This window comes from Mobula hypostoma, chromosome 9 (genome assembly GCF_963921235.1).
Source record: "Mobula hypostoma chromosome 9, sMobHyp1.1, whole genome shotgun sequence".
In the NCBI taxonomy this organism is placed as follows: domain Eukaryota; kingdom Metazoa; phylum Chordata; class Chondrichthyes; order Myliobatiformes; family Myliobatidae; genus Mobula; species Mobula hypostoma.
The window spans coordinates 27713559-27731796 of NC_086105.1; the positions used below are offsets into that span (position 1 = coordinate 27713559).

At 39.1% G+C, this 18238-nt stretch overlaps 2 protein-coding genes across 8 annotated transcripts in view; one reads left to right on the forward strand and one right to left on the reverse strand.

The window, feature by feature from the left end:
• Positions 1-7870, forward strand: part of dusp16 (dual specificity phosphatase 16) — a 57701-nt gene extending 49831 nt beyond the window's left edge. For all 6 annotated transcript variants that reach the window (XM_063057935.1, XM_063057930.1, XM_063057933.1 and 3 more), the window contains 4 exons: positions 3159-3322; positions 3749-3908; positions 4832-4955; positions 5585-7870. In XM_063057935.1, coding sequence (XP_062914005.1) covers positions 3159-3322; positions 3749-3908; positions 4832-4955; positions 5585-6770 — 1634 coding nt within the window. In that variant the 3' untranslated portion in view covers positions 6771-7870. The remainder of the gene's footprint in view (positions 1-3158; positions 3323-3748; positions 3909-4831; positions 4956-5584) is intronic.
• A 143-nt stretch (positions 7871-8013) lies between these two features.
• Positions 8014-18238, reverse strand: part of borcs5 (BLOC-1 related complex subunit 5) — a 78355-nt gene continuing 68130 nt past the window's right edge. The window contains exon 5 of one of the 2 annotated variants that reach the window (XM_063057937.1): positions 8014-10238. In XM_063057937.1, the coding sequence (XP_062914007.1) occupies positions 10005-10238 (234 nt within the window). In that variant the 3' untranslated portion in view covers positions 8014-10004. Of the gene's footprint in view, positions 10239-15216; positions 16295-18238 lie in introns of those variants that run through there. The other variant, XM_063057936.1, reaches the window with a different exon arrangement.

Sequence of the window (18238 nt, forward strand, 5' to 3'; positions counted from 1 at the left end):
GAATGGGTAGATGATGTGTATTTGGATATCTAGAAATGTATTTGACAAGGTGTCACTTAACAGAATGGCACATAAGATAAGAGCTCGTGATAGTGGGGGAAATGTGTTAGCATGGATTGTCACACAGAACAGCCAGAAAAAAGGGGTCTTTTTCAGGTTGGAATGGTGTATCTAGTGGAGGGTATAAGGATCAGATACTTGCCCTCAACTCTTTGTAATTTACATTCATGTCCTGGAAAAGGAGGCAGAGGGCAAGGTATGAGTTTTTTTTTTAAAAAAAGGTTTTCTTTATTTGTCATGTGTACATCGAAACACAAGGTGAAATGCGTCATTTGCATCAAATCAAATCAGCGAGGATTGTGCTGGGCTGCCCACAGTGATAAATTTGTGCATGGAGTCAGGCAAGGTGGCCGAGGTACTAAGTGAGTACCTTGCATCAATATTTACTGAGGAGAATTAATTGGAGGATACTGAAAATTAAGTGGGGCATGCTAATGTGCTGGGACATTTTGAAATGGAAGAGCAGGTAGTGCTGTGTCTTCTGAAAAGCATTAAGGTGGACAAGGCCCCGGGGTTGATAGTATCTATCCCAGAATATTGAAAGAAGCAAGTGAGAAGATCGCTGGGGCTTTGACAAGGTTCATTGTGTCCTCATCAGTGACAGGTGAGGATCTGGAGGACTTGGAGAGTAGCAAATGTTGTTTCTTTGTTCAAGAAATGGGTATTATCTAGATAATTAAAGGCCAGTGAACCTCATGTCAATGGTAAGGAATAGATTTATAGGATTTTTGTGCATTTGGAAAGGCATGGCCTTCTTGGAGACAGTTGACACAGACTTGTGTGGGGCAGGTCAAGTCGTACAGACTTGATTGAGTTATCTGAGGAAGTACCAGAGGATCTTGACAAGGATTAGGCAGTGAACATTGTCTACATGGACTTTAGAAGGGCATTTGATAAGGCCGCTTGTGGTAGGTTAATTCAGAACCTGAATGGTATCTGGGTGAATTTTGTTAGGATTCTGAACTGGCTTACCTGTAGAAGACAGATTAGGGTGGTAGGCTGTTATTCTGGCTGGAGGTCTGTGACGAGTGGTGTACCACGAGGATCAGTGCTGGGACCTCTTTTTTTTGTAACGTATATCAATGATTTCTATGAAAATGTAGATGGATGGTTGACATCAGGATTGGTGGAATTGTGGATAGTGTAAAGGAATATCAAAGAATGCAGTAGGAAATAGATCTGTAACAGATATGTGCAGAGAAGTGACAGATGGAATTTAATCCTTGCAAGTATAAGATGTTGTACTTTGGAAGGTCAACTAAAAGGGGGGGGAAGTAACCAGTTAATAGTATGCCTCTAATAGCATTGAAGTATAGAAGGATCTTGGGGTCAAGGTCAATAATTTACAGAAAATGGCTATATGAGTGGATAAGGTTGTAAAGAAGGTGTGTGGAATGCTTGTCTTCATTGATTGGTAGGGGTATGGAGTATACAGGTAAAGGAGTCATACTGCAGATGTAAACCTTTAGTCGGTCGGATCTTGGACTATGGGATTAATGGATTTGTGGCTAAATTTGCCAATAGTACAAAGATAGGTGGAGGAGCAGGTAGCGTTGAGGAAACAGAGAGCCTGCAGAGAGACTTAGTTAGTTTAGGGGAAAAGGGAAAAGAAGTGACAAATGAAATACAGTGTTGGAAAGTGTATTTCCAAGTGTATTACCTTGGTGGAGAAATAAATGGGCAGACTGTTATTTAGATGGGGAGAGAATTCAAAATGCACAGATGTGAAGAAACTTGGGAGTCCTTGTGCAGGATACCCTAAAGGTTAACCTCCAGGTTGAGTCGGTGGTGTAGAAGGTGAATGTAATGTTGACATTCATTTCTAGAGGTGTAGAATATAAGAGCAGAGATGTGCTCTATAAGGCACTCGTGAGACCACACTTGGAGTATTGTGTGCAGTTTTGGGCTCCTTATTTTAGAAAGGATATACTGATATTGGAGAGGGTTCAGAAAAGATTCACAAGAATGAAAGGGTTACCATACGAGGAACATCTGGCAGCTCTTGGGCTGTATTCCCTGGAGTTCAGGAGTTTCAGGGGGGATCTCATTGAAACATTCCAAATGTTCAAAGGCCTGAACAGATTAGATATGGCAAAGTTATTTCCCATGGTAGGGGAGTCTAGGACAAGAGGGCATGACTTCAGGATTGAAGGACGTCCACTTGGAACTGAGATGTGGAGAAATACTTTAGTCAGAGGGTGCTAAATCTATCATTGGGCCAAGTCCTTGGGTGCATTTAAGGCAGAGATAGATAGGTTCTTGATTAGCCAAGGCATCAAAGGGTATGGGGAGAAGGCAGGGGAGTGGTGATGACTGGAATAATTGGATCAGCCCATGATTGGATGGCCAAGCAGACTCGATGGGCTGAATGGCCTGCTTCTGCTCTTATATCTTATGGCCTTATGGATCACATTTGGGGTATTGTGTATAGTTCTGGTTATTCCATTACAGGAAAAGTGTGAAGTCTTTGGAAAGGGTGCAGAAGAGTTTTACCAGGACGCTGCTTGGTTAGAGGTTATGAGTCGTAAGAAAAATTTGGACAAACTTTGTTTGTTCTCCCCAGTGTTGGAGGCTGAGGAGAGATCTTATAGAGGTTTTAAATTATGAGAGACATAGATGGGGTAGGTAGAATCTTTTCCCCAAGCAGAAATGATGAACGCCAGGGGACCAGCCTCTCGCATTACCTTTACACTCCCCCTCACAACTTTAAAAGCAACTATTTTTTGTTTGCAGGTGTAAGGTTTCTGGAATGGGTCATCAGGGTTAGCAGTAAAAGTTTGGTGGAGTTCGAGGCTTTTAGAGAAACATAAACATGGAGGGATATGGATGAAGTGCAGGAGGACACTTAGTATAATTAGGCATCAAGATTGGCACAGTATTGTAGGTTGAATGGCCTGTCCAGTACTGTACTCTCCTACATTAAATATGTCCAGATGTGCTTTGTGAGAGCTACACAGAATGAAACTGAATATATCGTGTAATACAGATATTATGGTAAACAGGAATGGAAGAGAAACTTGGTTTTGGCATGATTTTGAAAGTGACTTTTCCTTTTCACAATTGTTAACATTTTCACAATCTCTGTAATTATTTGGTAGGTGGATTTGCCACATTTTCTTCTAGCTTCTGTGGCTTGTGTGAAGGAAAATCCTCTTTGGTGCCTACAAGCATTTCCCAACCATGCCTACCAGTAACCAACACTGGTCCAACTCGAATTCTTCCTCATCTTTACCTTGGCTGCCAACGAGATGTGTTGAATAAGGTGAGAGGGAACAATCCATGGTAGTTAAAAAACATCTTTCTGCAAACGTGGCAGACATTTTCTATTTACTTTAGATAACTATCATTGCATGAATTGAAAATGTAGAAAAAATATTTCCATAACTAGTTCTGTATATCATGATTATAATGGAAATTTGCCAAAGAAAACTAATTTAAGTGGAATTAAGAGATGTTTTAGATGAGAGGTTGTAGAGGGTCATAAACCCATCACAAAGCAGACAGTAGAGAAAGTAATTTATAAATTACCCATATGTGCAAGTGTAATCCTGCAGTCTGAAAGGATATGGATGAATGGATTGGATATGATGGCTTGAATGGCTGATTATGATTCTAAGAGTTCGCACTTCTATTTGAAGATTAAAAATCCATAGAATTTTAAAGCATTTATATTTTCCTTCAAATCTAGGAGCTAATGCAGCAGATTGATATTGGCTATGTACTCAATGCAAGTAATACATGTCCAAAACCTGACTTTATCGCAGAGAGTCATTTTCTACGAGTTCCAGTAAATGACAGCTTTTCTGAGAAGATCCTGCCTTGGCTTGACAAATCAGTTGAATTTATAGGTCAGTTGGGATTTATGTGTTGATATTTAAAATTTCTTTAAAAGCTATATTTGCTAATAGCTTTCTAATGCTTTCATTTGTGATTTTTTTGAGTATAATTGTTATTCTTTGGCGTGCTACAAGAGGAGATGATGGAAGCAGTTTCAAAGCACTGAGATCAGGAACTCAGTGAAAGTAATCACATGAATAATTTGTATTTTTCTGTCAGGGTGAAATCTGCCAAACCTTCGCAGAATTAATTTGAATTTGATTTCTGAACAAATATATTTCCAGGGTAATATGCAGCTTGAAAGAGAATTGTGTATGTAACATTAGTTTGTGGTATATTTTCAGAATCACTGTAATTTGCTCTATTTAGATATTGAATTTAAATAATTCCTCAGTTTTAAGTGAAGCAAAAGTGCCTGCTTCCTGATTTTAATTGGTTTGTGAATGGCTCTTAATTTTGTAATTTTCCATTCAATACAAAAAATCCTGTTATGTACATTTTCCAAAGAATAGCAGATGTTTAACTAAATCAAATTATTTATCCAGTTGCTGCTAGGTGTGACCAGTCAGTTTGTTTACCTGACTGGTAAGCTAAGTCAGCTCTCCCAGTTACAAAATTAGCCCAACCTCCATTGCTATCAGAATGCTTCCTCCAGAATGCAAAATGTTTTTTTTTTGTTTCCACCCCCCACCCCCCAGTTAACCCATGATACCAAATTTTCTTTCTATGACTAGAACAAGAAATTTGAACAGTTGCCTCATGCGAATACCAAATGCATTTTTCAGCTAAAGACAAGTTTGAGGCACTCAATGTGGTTATCTGGAATATCTTGCAACAGGGTAGTGGTGCAAAGAAGCTTCGGGTACAATGAATAAGATAATATAGCTAAGAATTAAGTACTGTGAATAACATTCCTCCATCAACTTTTCTTTAGAGAAAGCAAAGGCATCAAATGGCTGTGTATTGGTGCACTGTTTGGCTGGAATTTCCCGTTCTGCCACCATTGCTATTGCTTATATAATGAAGAGGATGGACATGTCACTAGATGAAGCATATAGGTAAGATGTATTATATTAGCAAATAAGTGATTTGTTTTTCTGCCAAGTCCTTGTTGCTGACATACTAGGTGAGTTTATAACAAATTAGAGAATGGTAGTGAAATATATATTTTAGTTAAATAGGTAGCAGACAAATCATGATTCTAATCCTTGGGGACAGTTTGGTGTGATAATATGGTTTTGAGATGTTATTTGATGATACTTTGAATCACTTTGCTAATAGTTAGGAAAGAGCTTTTAGGTAGTTTAAATATATTTTGTCTCTTGTGATAGGTCATAACCAGGTAACTTTTTCTCAGTGTTAGGTACTCATATCCTATATGCTCTGGAACAGTCTGGCTAGTTTCTGTATCTAGTTCTGGTGCAGCAATATTCTGCCTTGTCTCCGAGATGATTTAACAGAAGAAGTGACTGGATTTTGGCATCATTAATGGGAGGAGTGAATGCTTTCATCAACTCATTCATTAGCTTAATCTTGAGGCTCCACCGTAGATGGGAATGCTCATGTAGTATTGAAAAGAAATATTCTGGGGTGAGAAGAGAATTTTAGAATTTTGGTGGGTAACTAATACCTGGCTAATACTTTGTCCCATAAGTATCAATAAGAAATTATCATTTGTGTTTTTCAGATTTGTCAAGGAGAAGAGGCCAACCATTTCACCCAACTTTAACTTTCTTGGCCAGTTGCTGGATTTTGAGAAAAGATTGAAGACTCCATCTGGCCAAACAGGAACTATTAGCAAATTAAAACTCCTGCAGTTGGAGAGACCTGTGGAACAGAGATTGGCCCAGGACTGTGTCCCTTTTGATACAGTACTAGAGAAGCAGCCCTCCACTACCTCAGCCACTATGGATCGGAACCCAACTACACCTGCTTTACCTTTGTCTGCACTTATGGAATCCACTGTTTCCAATGTGGAAGGAGAATGTCTTTTGGCTCAAGAAATCAATGGTCTTAGCCTGTCGGTAGACAGACTGGAGGACAACAACCGGCTGAAACGCTCGTTTTCGTTGGACATAAGGTCTGCATCACATCCTGTGAGCGGTGCAGGTGCAAGTTCTGTACCGACTGCTGCTTGTTCAGAGGATAGTTACAGTCCTGAGAAGGAATCAAATGCAGCTGAATCAAGCAGGTTCTGTTTCTACTCATCAGTGCAGACAGAGGTGGAGCAGCTTCCAGAACACATTAAACCCACTGTGATGGATGTAAACACAAAGCAAACACAAACCATATGGGAACAAGGAGCACCAGGAAGTACAGTTATCCCATCTGCACAAACCACAGTGCCCAGAACACTGCTGTCCCCACTACACAGAAGTGGAAGCATGGAGGATAACTACAAAACAAACTTTCTATTGGATCTTTCTGGTAGCCAACAGCATTTAGCAACTTCTGCAGCAGGAATGGGGCTGAAAGGATGGCACTCAGACATAATCTCCCCTCAAACATCGACTGCGTCGTTGGCCAACACCTGGTACTTCGCAACTGAAGCACTGGCAGGTCAACCTCCTCGCTTTTTGTCAAGTTCTGCCCTGTTTAGTGGTGCAACGGCTTACTCAACCTTTAGCTGTGGTCAATTACAATCGGGCTGCGACCAGTCAGCAACAGTGCGCCGGCGTGAGAAACACTGTGACCGTCGGGATTCCAGGCGCAGCTGGCATGAGGAAAGCCCATTTGAGAAACAGTACAAACGGCGCAGCTGCCAAATGGAATTTGAGGAAGGTATGAATGAAAACAGGTCCCGGGAGGACCTAAGAAAAATTGGAAGTCAATCCAGCTTCTCTGGTAGTATGGAGATCATTGAGGTTTCCTGAGGAAATGCTAAAATGAAAACTGCAATGATTCACAGGTATATAATTTCTCTAAAACAGAATCACAACCAGGGACTTGAAATTGTTGCTTGAATGCTTTGTTCATCACTTAATTCAACACATTTCTTACCTAATCCATGCAATGGTGCATTAATTATCAGGCTTTCCTTACACATTTGGAAAAATCCCAGTTATCATTAGATAAATGTCCAGTAATGCACTTTGCCTCTGAAGACTGAGCCAAGTTCTACGGAGATTTTTGTTTTAAATTCCAGACAAGCTGGCAGAATCTGGATTTCTGTGTGTAGTCATAGCTTTCAATGCAAATTACTTTGCATCTGTACATAAATGGTGTAGCTATCTTGATTGAATTTAAATATAGGTAAGGTTGCCAGTGCTGCTTAGAGCAAATACCTCAAATTTAAAGCTTATACTGTAAGTAGGTATTCAGCAAATCAGATCTCAGGTCAGTCTTGATACAGGCGAGATTTACAGTTTTTGGCTAGATTTGAATTTAAACTCAATGTGGACTGCTAAATTAGCACTAAAATGTCTGTGTGTACATTTAATTTTGATCAGATAAATGAGAATAGTATCAAAATAAAGTAGAGATGTAAATGAAGCAGATGTGAATTCTATGCAGAGTGCATGAGTTGCAGATGAGGAGGATGCTGTGGGTGTCCTCTTGTGGAAAAGTGCTGGAAACTTGTTCAGGATGGTACAAAGTGTTTGTGCATGTTGGAACTATTTTGTTCAAATGTGTAATGTATGAGAGATATATGGGTAACATTGCTCAACCAGGTGAAATGTTGAGCATGTGTTGAAATAAAATCTAAGATGGTACCTGTTATATGTGTGTGATTTGCATAATATGTGGGAGGCTGCAAAGAACTTCCGTTTTCTGCTATAAACGAAAAGCAAACTAAAGGACAAAATGATAACCTGATTCACGAGAAATGAATGAAAATACTCCAAAGGTCATCAGCTGGAGAGCATTGCTGTTTCTCTGTCTGCAAGTGCAGCATGGCCTTGAGTATTTGTAACATATCCTTATCTTCGCAAGATGCTTGAAAATGATAAAACTACCACAAATTTCCTCTTTGGCAGTTGTAGTCAGCCTCTGCTTTACCAAAACCTTCAAAAGGACACTGCAAAATCAAAGCCGTGAGTAATTTCAAACAAAAGCTGAAAATGTTGGAAATACAATTGTGAAGAATACACACACTTTCTCTTCCTAGCTGCTCACTGTAATTTTAGCTGTCTTTATTTCAAGTTTAAATTTTTCCTTCTGTTTCACATTTTTAAAACACATAAATAACAATTACAGGATCTCAGAATATAATTTTAAAGTTCATGAAATTGCCTCTTAAATCTTGAGGTGATGCATTATATTACCAGAACTGGGAAAATAAGATTAATGGGAAAAAATTATTGTTGCAAAAATCTTCTCTCAGTGCATGACTCTGAAATGTAACTCTAGCTAAATCTCACGGATAAGAAATGGTAGAAATTAGTTCTTAAACTCTGCAGAAAACAGAGAAATAATTTCACACAACTTTGCTAATTACAGTAGTAACAGCTGGATCACAAGTTCTGATTTTAAATAAGCAAAATATTTCACAGTAAGGTGAGAAAAATTGCTCAAGCTGTTTGCTTTAAATGTTTGAAAATGTACAACGCGCAAAATATACTATATAGAGTAAAATAATAAAATCCCTCTACAGCTAGAGAACATAAGAAATAAAATGCAAAGACAGTAGACATTCAACAATACAAAAAATAAGTTGTTGCAGGAAAAATTTTGCAGTTTTCTCTACAACTGGTCAAATGTTTGATACCTGAAGGTAAAAATGAAACACAGCAAGCTATCCAATTTTGTTTTAAAGTTTAAACACTGAAATGCATGGTATTCATCATTTCTACATAGCACGCTCGTCTAACATTTGATTATTTTCCCTTTCAAGTCCTAATTTTTGAGATGAGTAATTTTGTTGTAACTGATAAATGTGATCTTTATTCCAGAACTGAAGTGCACTATTGTGTAAGTGTTCTTCCTTGTCAGAGATCATAAAAATTCCCAACATAAAAAAACCTTAATTCTATCCCCATACAAATGGAGTATTTTACACAAAATGGAAATATTCAAATATGATATTTCTTGTTGATCATTGAACAAAGAACCAGAAATTAAAAATGTAAATGTTAAGTAGCCATATGCAATTTAAAGAAATGTTATTTACAGTTCAATGCAGTTTCATTTACCTTCAGAATTGTTATAAAACTAGGAGCTGCAATTACAATGAAGCTCAGCTATCAGTCATTACAGATGAGATTTGTCGAAGTTCCACACAAAACTGTAATTTAGCAGTATGTAGCATAAGCAATGCATTTTAATATTTGTTTAGTACTAAAATGTTTGAAATAGTGAGACAGATAAAATTATTTATCTTACCTATCCTCTTGTTTCTACTAAAATTACTGCACATCTTAATTTACAATAAACTGCAAAACCTATTTAGCATATTTGGACTCTTTTGCAAACTGGAAAATTACCTGTTAGTGCACCTCAGTTGCAAATTATTCCAAATTTTCACAAAACAAGAACCTAATGATCAAACTTGAAATAACAAAAACAATCTCTGGGAATAGCCATCACTTATTCTTTCAGATCTACATCTCAACTAATCTTCAAGTTCCTAAAGTATTCCCAGAGTAGATGAAAAAAATATATAATATATATATACACACACACACACAACTGATACCTTTACAAAAAAAAACAATGTACACATCATATACACACGTACACAGCATATATAATCAATATCTATGTGATGAGAAACATCAGTAAACACACTTTAAGTGGTGAAGCCTTGGGGAAAATTAAAGAGAATATTAATTTCAACAAATTTAATAGTGCCAACTGCAATACTAACTGTAGTGGTGAAAAAAGGATGCAAATGTTTATCCCTAGACAGCTTAAGTCTCTGAAAACCTTTCTGAATAAAGCTTGCAATAACAGATGACATTGTTCACACCAGCAACATTTAAAAGCTGGTACACTGGAATTCAAGTGTTATTTCCCCTGTGCAGACAATTCTGGGAGAAGAGTACATTATAATTAATGCTCAATATACCTGGAAATGCATGATGGTTCAGCTGATTTAATATCTAAATTGCAGGTATCTGCACAAATCCAGTGGAGTGTTCGGAGAGTGGAGTTGCAGATTTCATTGGCTACTGGTATTTTATATCTTTATCAGCTCTCATGCAAAAAGGTTCAAGTCTTTCGTTCTCTGGCAATAAGCTATTAAGTTTCTCCATTAATGGGACAGTTTGATCTATGCCCATCTGTATGCGGCGCAGTATGGCTGACATCTCATTAACCTTCTGTATTTGTTCAGCATATTTAGCATACCGCTTCTGTCGCTCCTGCATAACGCTATACAAGGCTTCAACAGAGAGGTCCATCTACAATTAAACAGAAATACTGTAATTATCAAACTGAACAGTGTTTGTAGAGAGTAAAACAGTACACAATTTTATCAAGGTACATCTCATTCAGTAATAAAGTTCAAAACAATGAAATCTTCTCCTTAATGCTTTCTTTAAGAAATACTTCCCAAACACAGTAGGTAAGGTTCTTGTTCTGAACTGCTGAGTATTTCTAGCTTTTCTGTTTCTATTTCAATTAGTTTTCAACCTGAACGGCACAATCCCTTCAGAATGAGAAGGGCGAAATTGCCAGAGACTTCAGGGGGTCTGTGATTGTTGAATAAAGTATTTCAATATGAATGTTCACCCAAAAGGTGAAACAAAATGAGAATACACTTGCCATGGTAGATAAACCAACTACAAAGATGTCAGAAGATCCCAGGATGGCATCAGTTCCTTAAAAGCAATGGCTCTCCCGTTGGGAGTCCTAGAATTTTTCTTGCCAACACTGTACACTACCAAAAAAAAAGCATTTATCAAAAACTTGTAACCTAGAAACAATAATTAATTCTAGATATTACCAAGCAAATAAATAAATTATCCAGTGAATCCGGTAAGTTGAAAGTGACTGTAAGAACTGAGGCCCCATGGCGTGAGGATGGGTGCAGGAACTGGGGCCTCACAGCATGAGGAGTGTGGGAACAGCACTCAGTGAGTTAGATGTTGAATCATTGCTAAGTTTAAATAGTTGGATAGCAAATTATCTGCTTTACTGTAGCTGCCATTACCTTCCCTATGGTAGGAAATACACCTACACATGGTTCCACTCAAATACACCCTCATGGATCCCACTGATGGATTCCCTCTACCATTTTGTAACCAACAGTGAATGGCTTTTCATTATGTAGAAGTCAGGTTCCTAGCAGGCTCCAATCTAATGCATAACAGCAGCAGAGTTAGGCTATACGGCCCATTGAGTGCTCCACCATTTCATCATTGCTGACTTACTGTGCCTTTCAATACCATTTTCTTGTCTTCTTCCTAAATATCTCTTCCTTTCGTTACTTTTGTTTGCTAATACCTTTCTGAAATGGCAAAAGATGCTTTTCTATTAAAAGATGCTATAAAAATGCAAACTGGTTATTCCATTGACGATGCCTCAGTAAGAAAATGGGTCAGTTGGAATTGTGGCTACTACCTGGCAGTATAAATTATGACACATTGGATATGTGAAAAATGAAAATAAAAATTAAATCTGCTGGAAATAATTGGCTGGTCTGGCAGTATCTGTGGAGAGATAACTTCTCAAGTTGATTAGCTTTCATCAGAACTGGAAATAGTTAGAGGCAAAACATTTCAAGATGTGATGAAGGGGAGAGTGCTAAAGGAAAGTCCAAAGGAGTGGAAAGCAAGACATAAGTCAAATAAGGCAAATGAGGTAGTCAGAAACACTAATGGTCAGTCTGGAAGAGGGGCAATAAATTAATTAAAATAATTAACCAAATTGCCAGAGAAATTTGGAGTGAATATTGAAAATGCCCATGACCTGAAAATGTCTGAAACAACGTTCCCAGGCAGAGAGCTGAGCTGCAGAATTAGAAGACAGACAACTGGAAACTTGGAATTTGCTCTTTTCTGTTCCGTATCCTAAAATTTGTTTCATCTTTAACCATTGTAGGGGTCCCCAACATTTTTTATACCATGGAGCCTCATCATTAGCTGAGGGGTCCATGGACCCCAAGTTGGGAGCTCCTGAACTATTCCCATTTTGATGAAGTGTCATCAACCCAAAACATTATCTCACTGTCTGTTGGGATACTGTTTCACCCCAACTCCCAATAATAATGGTTATAATTTTAATTTCAAATATTTCTTGTATTAATGTAAAATACCTTTTACTATATAAAAAGGACATATCCATTCTTGCCTTTAAAAATAAAACAAGGTAGGCATACTGCCAGTGAGAGCTTGGTGCTTTGAAAACAAAATCCTTTAATCTCCAGCTAAAGCAAAATCTATTACATAGAAGCAACTTAGGAGTAAGGCATATGCACGTTGCAATAGACAATATCTGTAAAGTATTGCAATCTTACACAGTATTTTAATGGTTTTCATTTCTATTTATCTTTCCTATCACTTTATACTACTAATTATTTTCTGACACATCCTCACTGCAACAAAAATGTACACAAAACACTTCAACATGAATATCAATCTTAAAATGTCATACCACCAGAAAAGGACATCTAATTTTGAAATCACAGCACGAGCATATTATTTGTGTTATGCTTTTAAATTGGGACACACTCTAAATTGACTTTCAAAAAGTTCAAGTTCATAGCCATTCAACTATATACATGTGTACAAACGAAGCAATTTTCCTCTGCATCACACACAACGCATAAGGTAATACCATTACAAATAAATTAATGAAAAATAAGGTGCACTTATGACACAAGTCAAAAAGTATACAGTTTACACTATGGGTGATGAGACCTGGGTAGTGGCAGGGAATTCAGTAGTCTCATCGACTACTGGAAGAATCTGTTTCCCATCCTTACTGTCCTCGCCCTGATGGTAGGGGATCAGAGATCGTTAGACAGATGGGAGGGATCACTGACAATGCTAAGAGCCCTCCCTGTATACGCAGCACCCCCGATAAATATCTCGGAGGAAGGGAGTCGCCGATGGTCCTCTCAACATTCCTTGGAACCCTTTGTAGGGTCTTGTGGTCAGGATGCCTTGCAATTCCTGTACCAAACAGTGATGCAGCTGGTCAGGACACTGAATTATAATTTATAACAATTATAGTCATACAGTTAGTTGGTCCTTTGCTTTCCTCCTCACCACCCCATACACCAACAATAACTTGCAATTACTGTATATTGTATTTTAACATAAACCGAACAGCTAAATGCACACTGAAAATTTCTGCTTCAGGAAGAGGACTTGGTCGGAAAGGTACATTTTAAGGCAGGCTAAAGGAAAAGAGATAGAAACATCAGGCAGAAATATAACTGGTGCCCTGGTTGTTGAAATGTACCACTATTTATTGTAGATGAGGTTTTCTGTAATATTCAAGGCTATATGCAGAAATACACAACCCTTTTTCCATGCATTCAGTACATTAAAGCCCAATTGTACCCACAAAATGCTTGATCCAAAATTATGCATATTGATGTTTCTGTCTACATGTTTAAATTCATACACGACAATGGTGCTAGTGATAAATATAATCGGGGTAGTGGAGGTATAATTTGTCCATCTGTGCTGATCACCCCATCCTTGACTAAGCTGTTCCACTGTGAACATAATCTGTTATGAGTCAACATGATGCTTTCAGATCAGGTCATGCATAGCACATACCTCCGCTGCACTGTTCAGGTGTGTTTCTGGGGTACAGGGGCTAGCAACCCTTGTGCCTGTTATCACTGAGCAGCACTGAATCATCTGATTAGCCTATCAGAATTCTCTTCGGGAACTAGTTGACTTAATCAGCATTTCTGATCTGGCTACTGTTCACGATTGCACTTAATAAAAGTAAATAAATAATATTTGTTGTATTCTGAACAATAATACTCAACTCAAGCACCTTGTAAGCACAACTAATACACCGCTATCACTCATTACATGCCCAGTCCCGAAGCCGATTTCTAAACTTAGATTTGGGTTTATGTGCTTTATTTATGGGACTATATAAGTCCTACAGGAATGTACAGAATGTTTAGGCAACAGATGCTGTCGAACAGCCTCCATGAAGTATTTTCTGTGATCTGATTAACCGAAGAGCTCAAATAAAAACAAAATGCTGGAGGTAGTTCTTCAGAAAGAGAAATGTATAGATAATGCTTCAGGGCAAACTTCTGATATTGCCCATGCACTTGCCTTTATTTCTTGTGACATTAGATCTCCATTCCTGACTACACGCTTTCTCCATGCTCACCAAAAAATTGAAATCAATGGAGAATTACATGCAACAGGATTTTTTTTAGATGTTAGAAAAATCAAGGTATATAAGGCTAGTGGGGGAAAAGTAGTGCCGAGAGGTAAAAGATTAGCCATGACCTTATGGAGGGGCTGAATGGTCCGCCCTTGTTTCTATTACACCAGATGTAACTTGATACAGGCTGTTTCAGCAATTGTCCCATTTAAGTGTTGGTGAACTGCCTCAAATTTATACAGCTCTATAGTACAGAAGCAGATCCATGCCCATTGTATCCATCTACTCTAATCCCATTTATCCACATTAGATTTAAGTATTTGTTTTAGGTGCTTTTTAAATGTCTTGATAGTATCTGACTTCATCATCCTCAGGCAGCACACTCTAAACTCCATCTACCCTCCATATGAACATATTTCCTCTCAGATCTCCTCTGCACCTTCTACCTCTCATTTTAAACCTATATGTTCATAACGAAAAAGTTATTTTACTATCCACCCCATCTGTCCCTTCCATAATGTTACATTTCTCTTTCAAATCACCCCTTACCCTCCACTCTAGAGAAAAGAAATCTAGCCTACTCTGCATCTCATTATAAACGTCAGGCTTCAGTGCATACAGCATTCGGGTGAACCAACCTTGTTCAATTCCAGGGGCCCAGCAGCTGGGTTTAGTAATGGAAAATACCTTAGCAGCTGTTACGAAGCCAGGGACTTCTGCATTCTTCTACAAAAATCACAAGTTTCCCAGCACTTAAATGGGGAAATCCCAGCAAATGCACACAAAACTGCTGTCGTTTTCCTGAAGGATCTTCCCTTAAAGTCAGCAGCAATTAGGTAATTTTATGTATATTCTCAGGGTGTTCAAGCCAAATACAGTCAATGAATTAATGCTTATTATCACTGACCATTTTTGTTAAGTAAAACAGCAATGACCTATGAGATCAATTTTTTTTTCCTGAAGGTCGTGGGCAGCTTATGCCCTTCCAGTAGGTACTGTCTGACATCACATGCAGCTGTGAGGGGTTCAATTTCTGCTGTCTACTGGTGCAATCTCAAAGCTATGGATGCATTAGATCTGCCTGCATAGTGTGCAGAGGGATTAGATGGGCAGAAAATATTCAGCAGCATCTCCACTCCTGATCAGGTGCAGGTGTGAACAGTGGCTTTAGTGCTTCAATGGCTGCTTATAGTGTTAATGATCTAATAGTGTCGAGAGGGTCCTACTCAGGAGGGTGCAATACTGGACCTTCTCATGAGGAAACTAGGCAGGGCAAGTACTGGAAGTGGCAGAAATGGAACACTTTGCTCTAGTGGTCATTATTCTACCAGCTTTAAGATAGCACTGAAAAAGAATGATAGGATATGTCCACAAATGAGGGTGTTAAACTGAATAGCAAGTGGAATGTGATATCAGGAGTCCAGGAGCAGTATGTTCCTGTTAGGGTGAAAGGTAAACCTGGAAAGTTTAGGGAACTCTGGCTGCCGAGATATTGAGAACCTGGTCAAGAAAAAGGAAACATACACTGGGTTTAGAAAGTTGGGGACGAGTGAGTCCCTTGTTAACTACAAGAAGATTAAGAACACTCTTAAGAGGGAAATCAGGAGGGCAAAGAGGGAACATGAGATAGATCTGGCAGGTAAAGTTAAGGCATATCCTAAGAGGTTCTATAGCCCCCTGGTAAGCCTCAGGCTCGCTCAACTCGCTTTCATCTGGGGGATTAGCCTTTGGACCCACAAAACCGAGTAATCAAGTTTGTGTAGATGCTGTGTGATGTACCCCACCCCACCAAATAATAGATAATACACCATATGCGATTAAATTATTATACTTTATAGATCTTACTGGAACTATGTAATTAATAGAGATAAAATATGAAAGGAAAATAAAGGCGCCAAACTTATCAAAGTTTAACCACTTCGTGAACAACAGTTGGTGCTCAATTAACGGAGTCCTCTTTCCACCATTCGATCCCTTCCGACCCCCTCGACCTGCCACCTGGGACCAACCATGGTAGTCGACCAGACGCTCCACACGAGTCTGTCTTTGTCTCCTCTCCTCGCCGAAGACCCTGGGCCTTGGACTGCCGCTCTTGGTTGGTCCCGCCACCCAGGGTCACAGCACCGCATCTCCTCTGTCCCCATCGCGCCTTCTGCGCCAAATCCCGCAAAACACAATAGCTTACAGACACATAAGAAAGAATAACATCTATCCCAAATGGTTCGTTCCCTCTCTTATCAATAATATAACCCAAACAAGCAGAGAGAGACGGAGGGGGAGAGAGAACTCCTTACATTGCATTTTAATTATAACATAACAAAGAAGCCATTTTGTTAGCCTTCGCGGTAACGTAAAAGAAGAACCCCCTTACAGTTCTATAGCTATATTAGAGTAAAATGAGGGCTAGGGAGAGAATAGAAAGAATTGGGGTACGGAGATAATGATAAAATAAGTCAAAGTCAGCATGGTTTCTGTAAAGGGAAATCTTGGTTGACGAATGTGTTCGATTTCTTCGAGGAAGTAACAAGCAGGGTGAACAAAGGAGAGGCAGTGAATGTTGTTTACTTGGATTTTCAGAAGGCGTTTGATAAGGTGCCACACATGAGGCTGCTTAACAAGATAAAATCCTGTGGCGTTACAGGAAAGATACTGGCATGGATAGAGGAGTGGCTGACAGCCAGGAGGCAGCAAATGGGAAGAAACGGGGACTTTTCTGGTTGGCTGCCAGTGACTAGTGGTGTTCCTCAGGGGTCAGTATTGGGACAGATACTTTCCACATTGTTTGTCAGTGATTTGGATAATGGAATTGAAGGCTCTGTGGCAAAGTTTGCAGATGATACGAAGATAGGTGGAGGGGTAGGTAGTGCTGAGGAAGCAATTTGTCTAATTCCCGATTACAGTGGGACTTAGACAAATTGGAGGAATGCGCAAAAATATGATGGAATACAGTGTTGAGAAATGTATGAAAATGCATTTTGGTAAAAGGAATAATAGTGCAGACTATTATCTAAATGGGAAGAAGGTTCAAACATCAGAGGTGCAGAGAGACCTAGGACTCCTTGTGCAAGACTCCCAGCAGGTTAATTTACAGGTTGAGTCTGTGGTAATGAAGGCAAATGAAATGTTGGCATTTATTTCAAGGAGAATAGAATATAAAAGCAAGGAAATAACACTGAGACACTAGTCAGGCCACACTTGGGAGTGTTGTCAACAGTTTTTGGATCATATCTCAGAAAGGATGTGTTGTCATTAGAGAGAGTCCAGAGGAAGTTCACAAGGATGATTCTGGGAATGAAGGGGTCAACATGTGAGGAGCACTTGGCAACTTTGGGCCTGTTCTCACTGGAATTTAGAAGAATGTCGGGGGCGGGGGGATCTCATTGAAACCTACCAAATGTTGAAAGGACTAGATAGGATGGATGTGGAAAGGGTATTTCCTGTGGTGGGGATATCCAGAACTAGAGGGTACAGCCTCAAAATTGAGGCGTGACCTTATAGAACTGAGGTAAAGAGGAACTATTTTTAGCCAGAGAGTAGTGAGTCTGTGGAATGCTCTGCCACAGACTGCAGTGGGTATAATTACGACAGAGTGGCCTAATCTTCTCCTACATCTTATGGTCTAATAGGTTTGCTTAGAGATCAGCAGGGCCACTTATGTCCCAAGCTGCAGGAGATGGGTGGGATTTGTAATGGACGTTCTTCCATGATGTTTACTTTAAGAAAAGTGTGGTTGCTCAAGAGATATGGGAAACAAGTGGAGCTGTTTTGAAAGACATTCATATCATAAGGAAGAGCATATTTGCAGCCTTACACTGTATAAATCCCTAGGGCCTGGCCGACTGAATCCTTAAGACTTTGTGGGAGACTAGTGGAGAAATTGCAGAAATCTTTGAGAGATATTTGCTTCATCTTTAGGCACCGGTTATATACTCAAAGACTAGAAGGTTGCTAATGTTGTTTTAATGTAGTTAAAAAGTGTAGCAAGGACAAGCCAGCGAACCGTGGGCTAGTCAGCCTGAATTAGTGATAGGGAAGTTACTGGAGGAAGTTCTGAGGCACTGAATATTCTAGCATTTGGATAGACAGAGTCTGATTA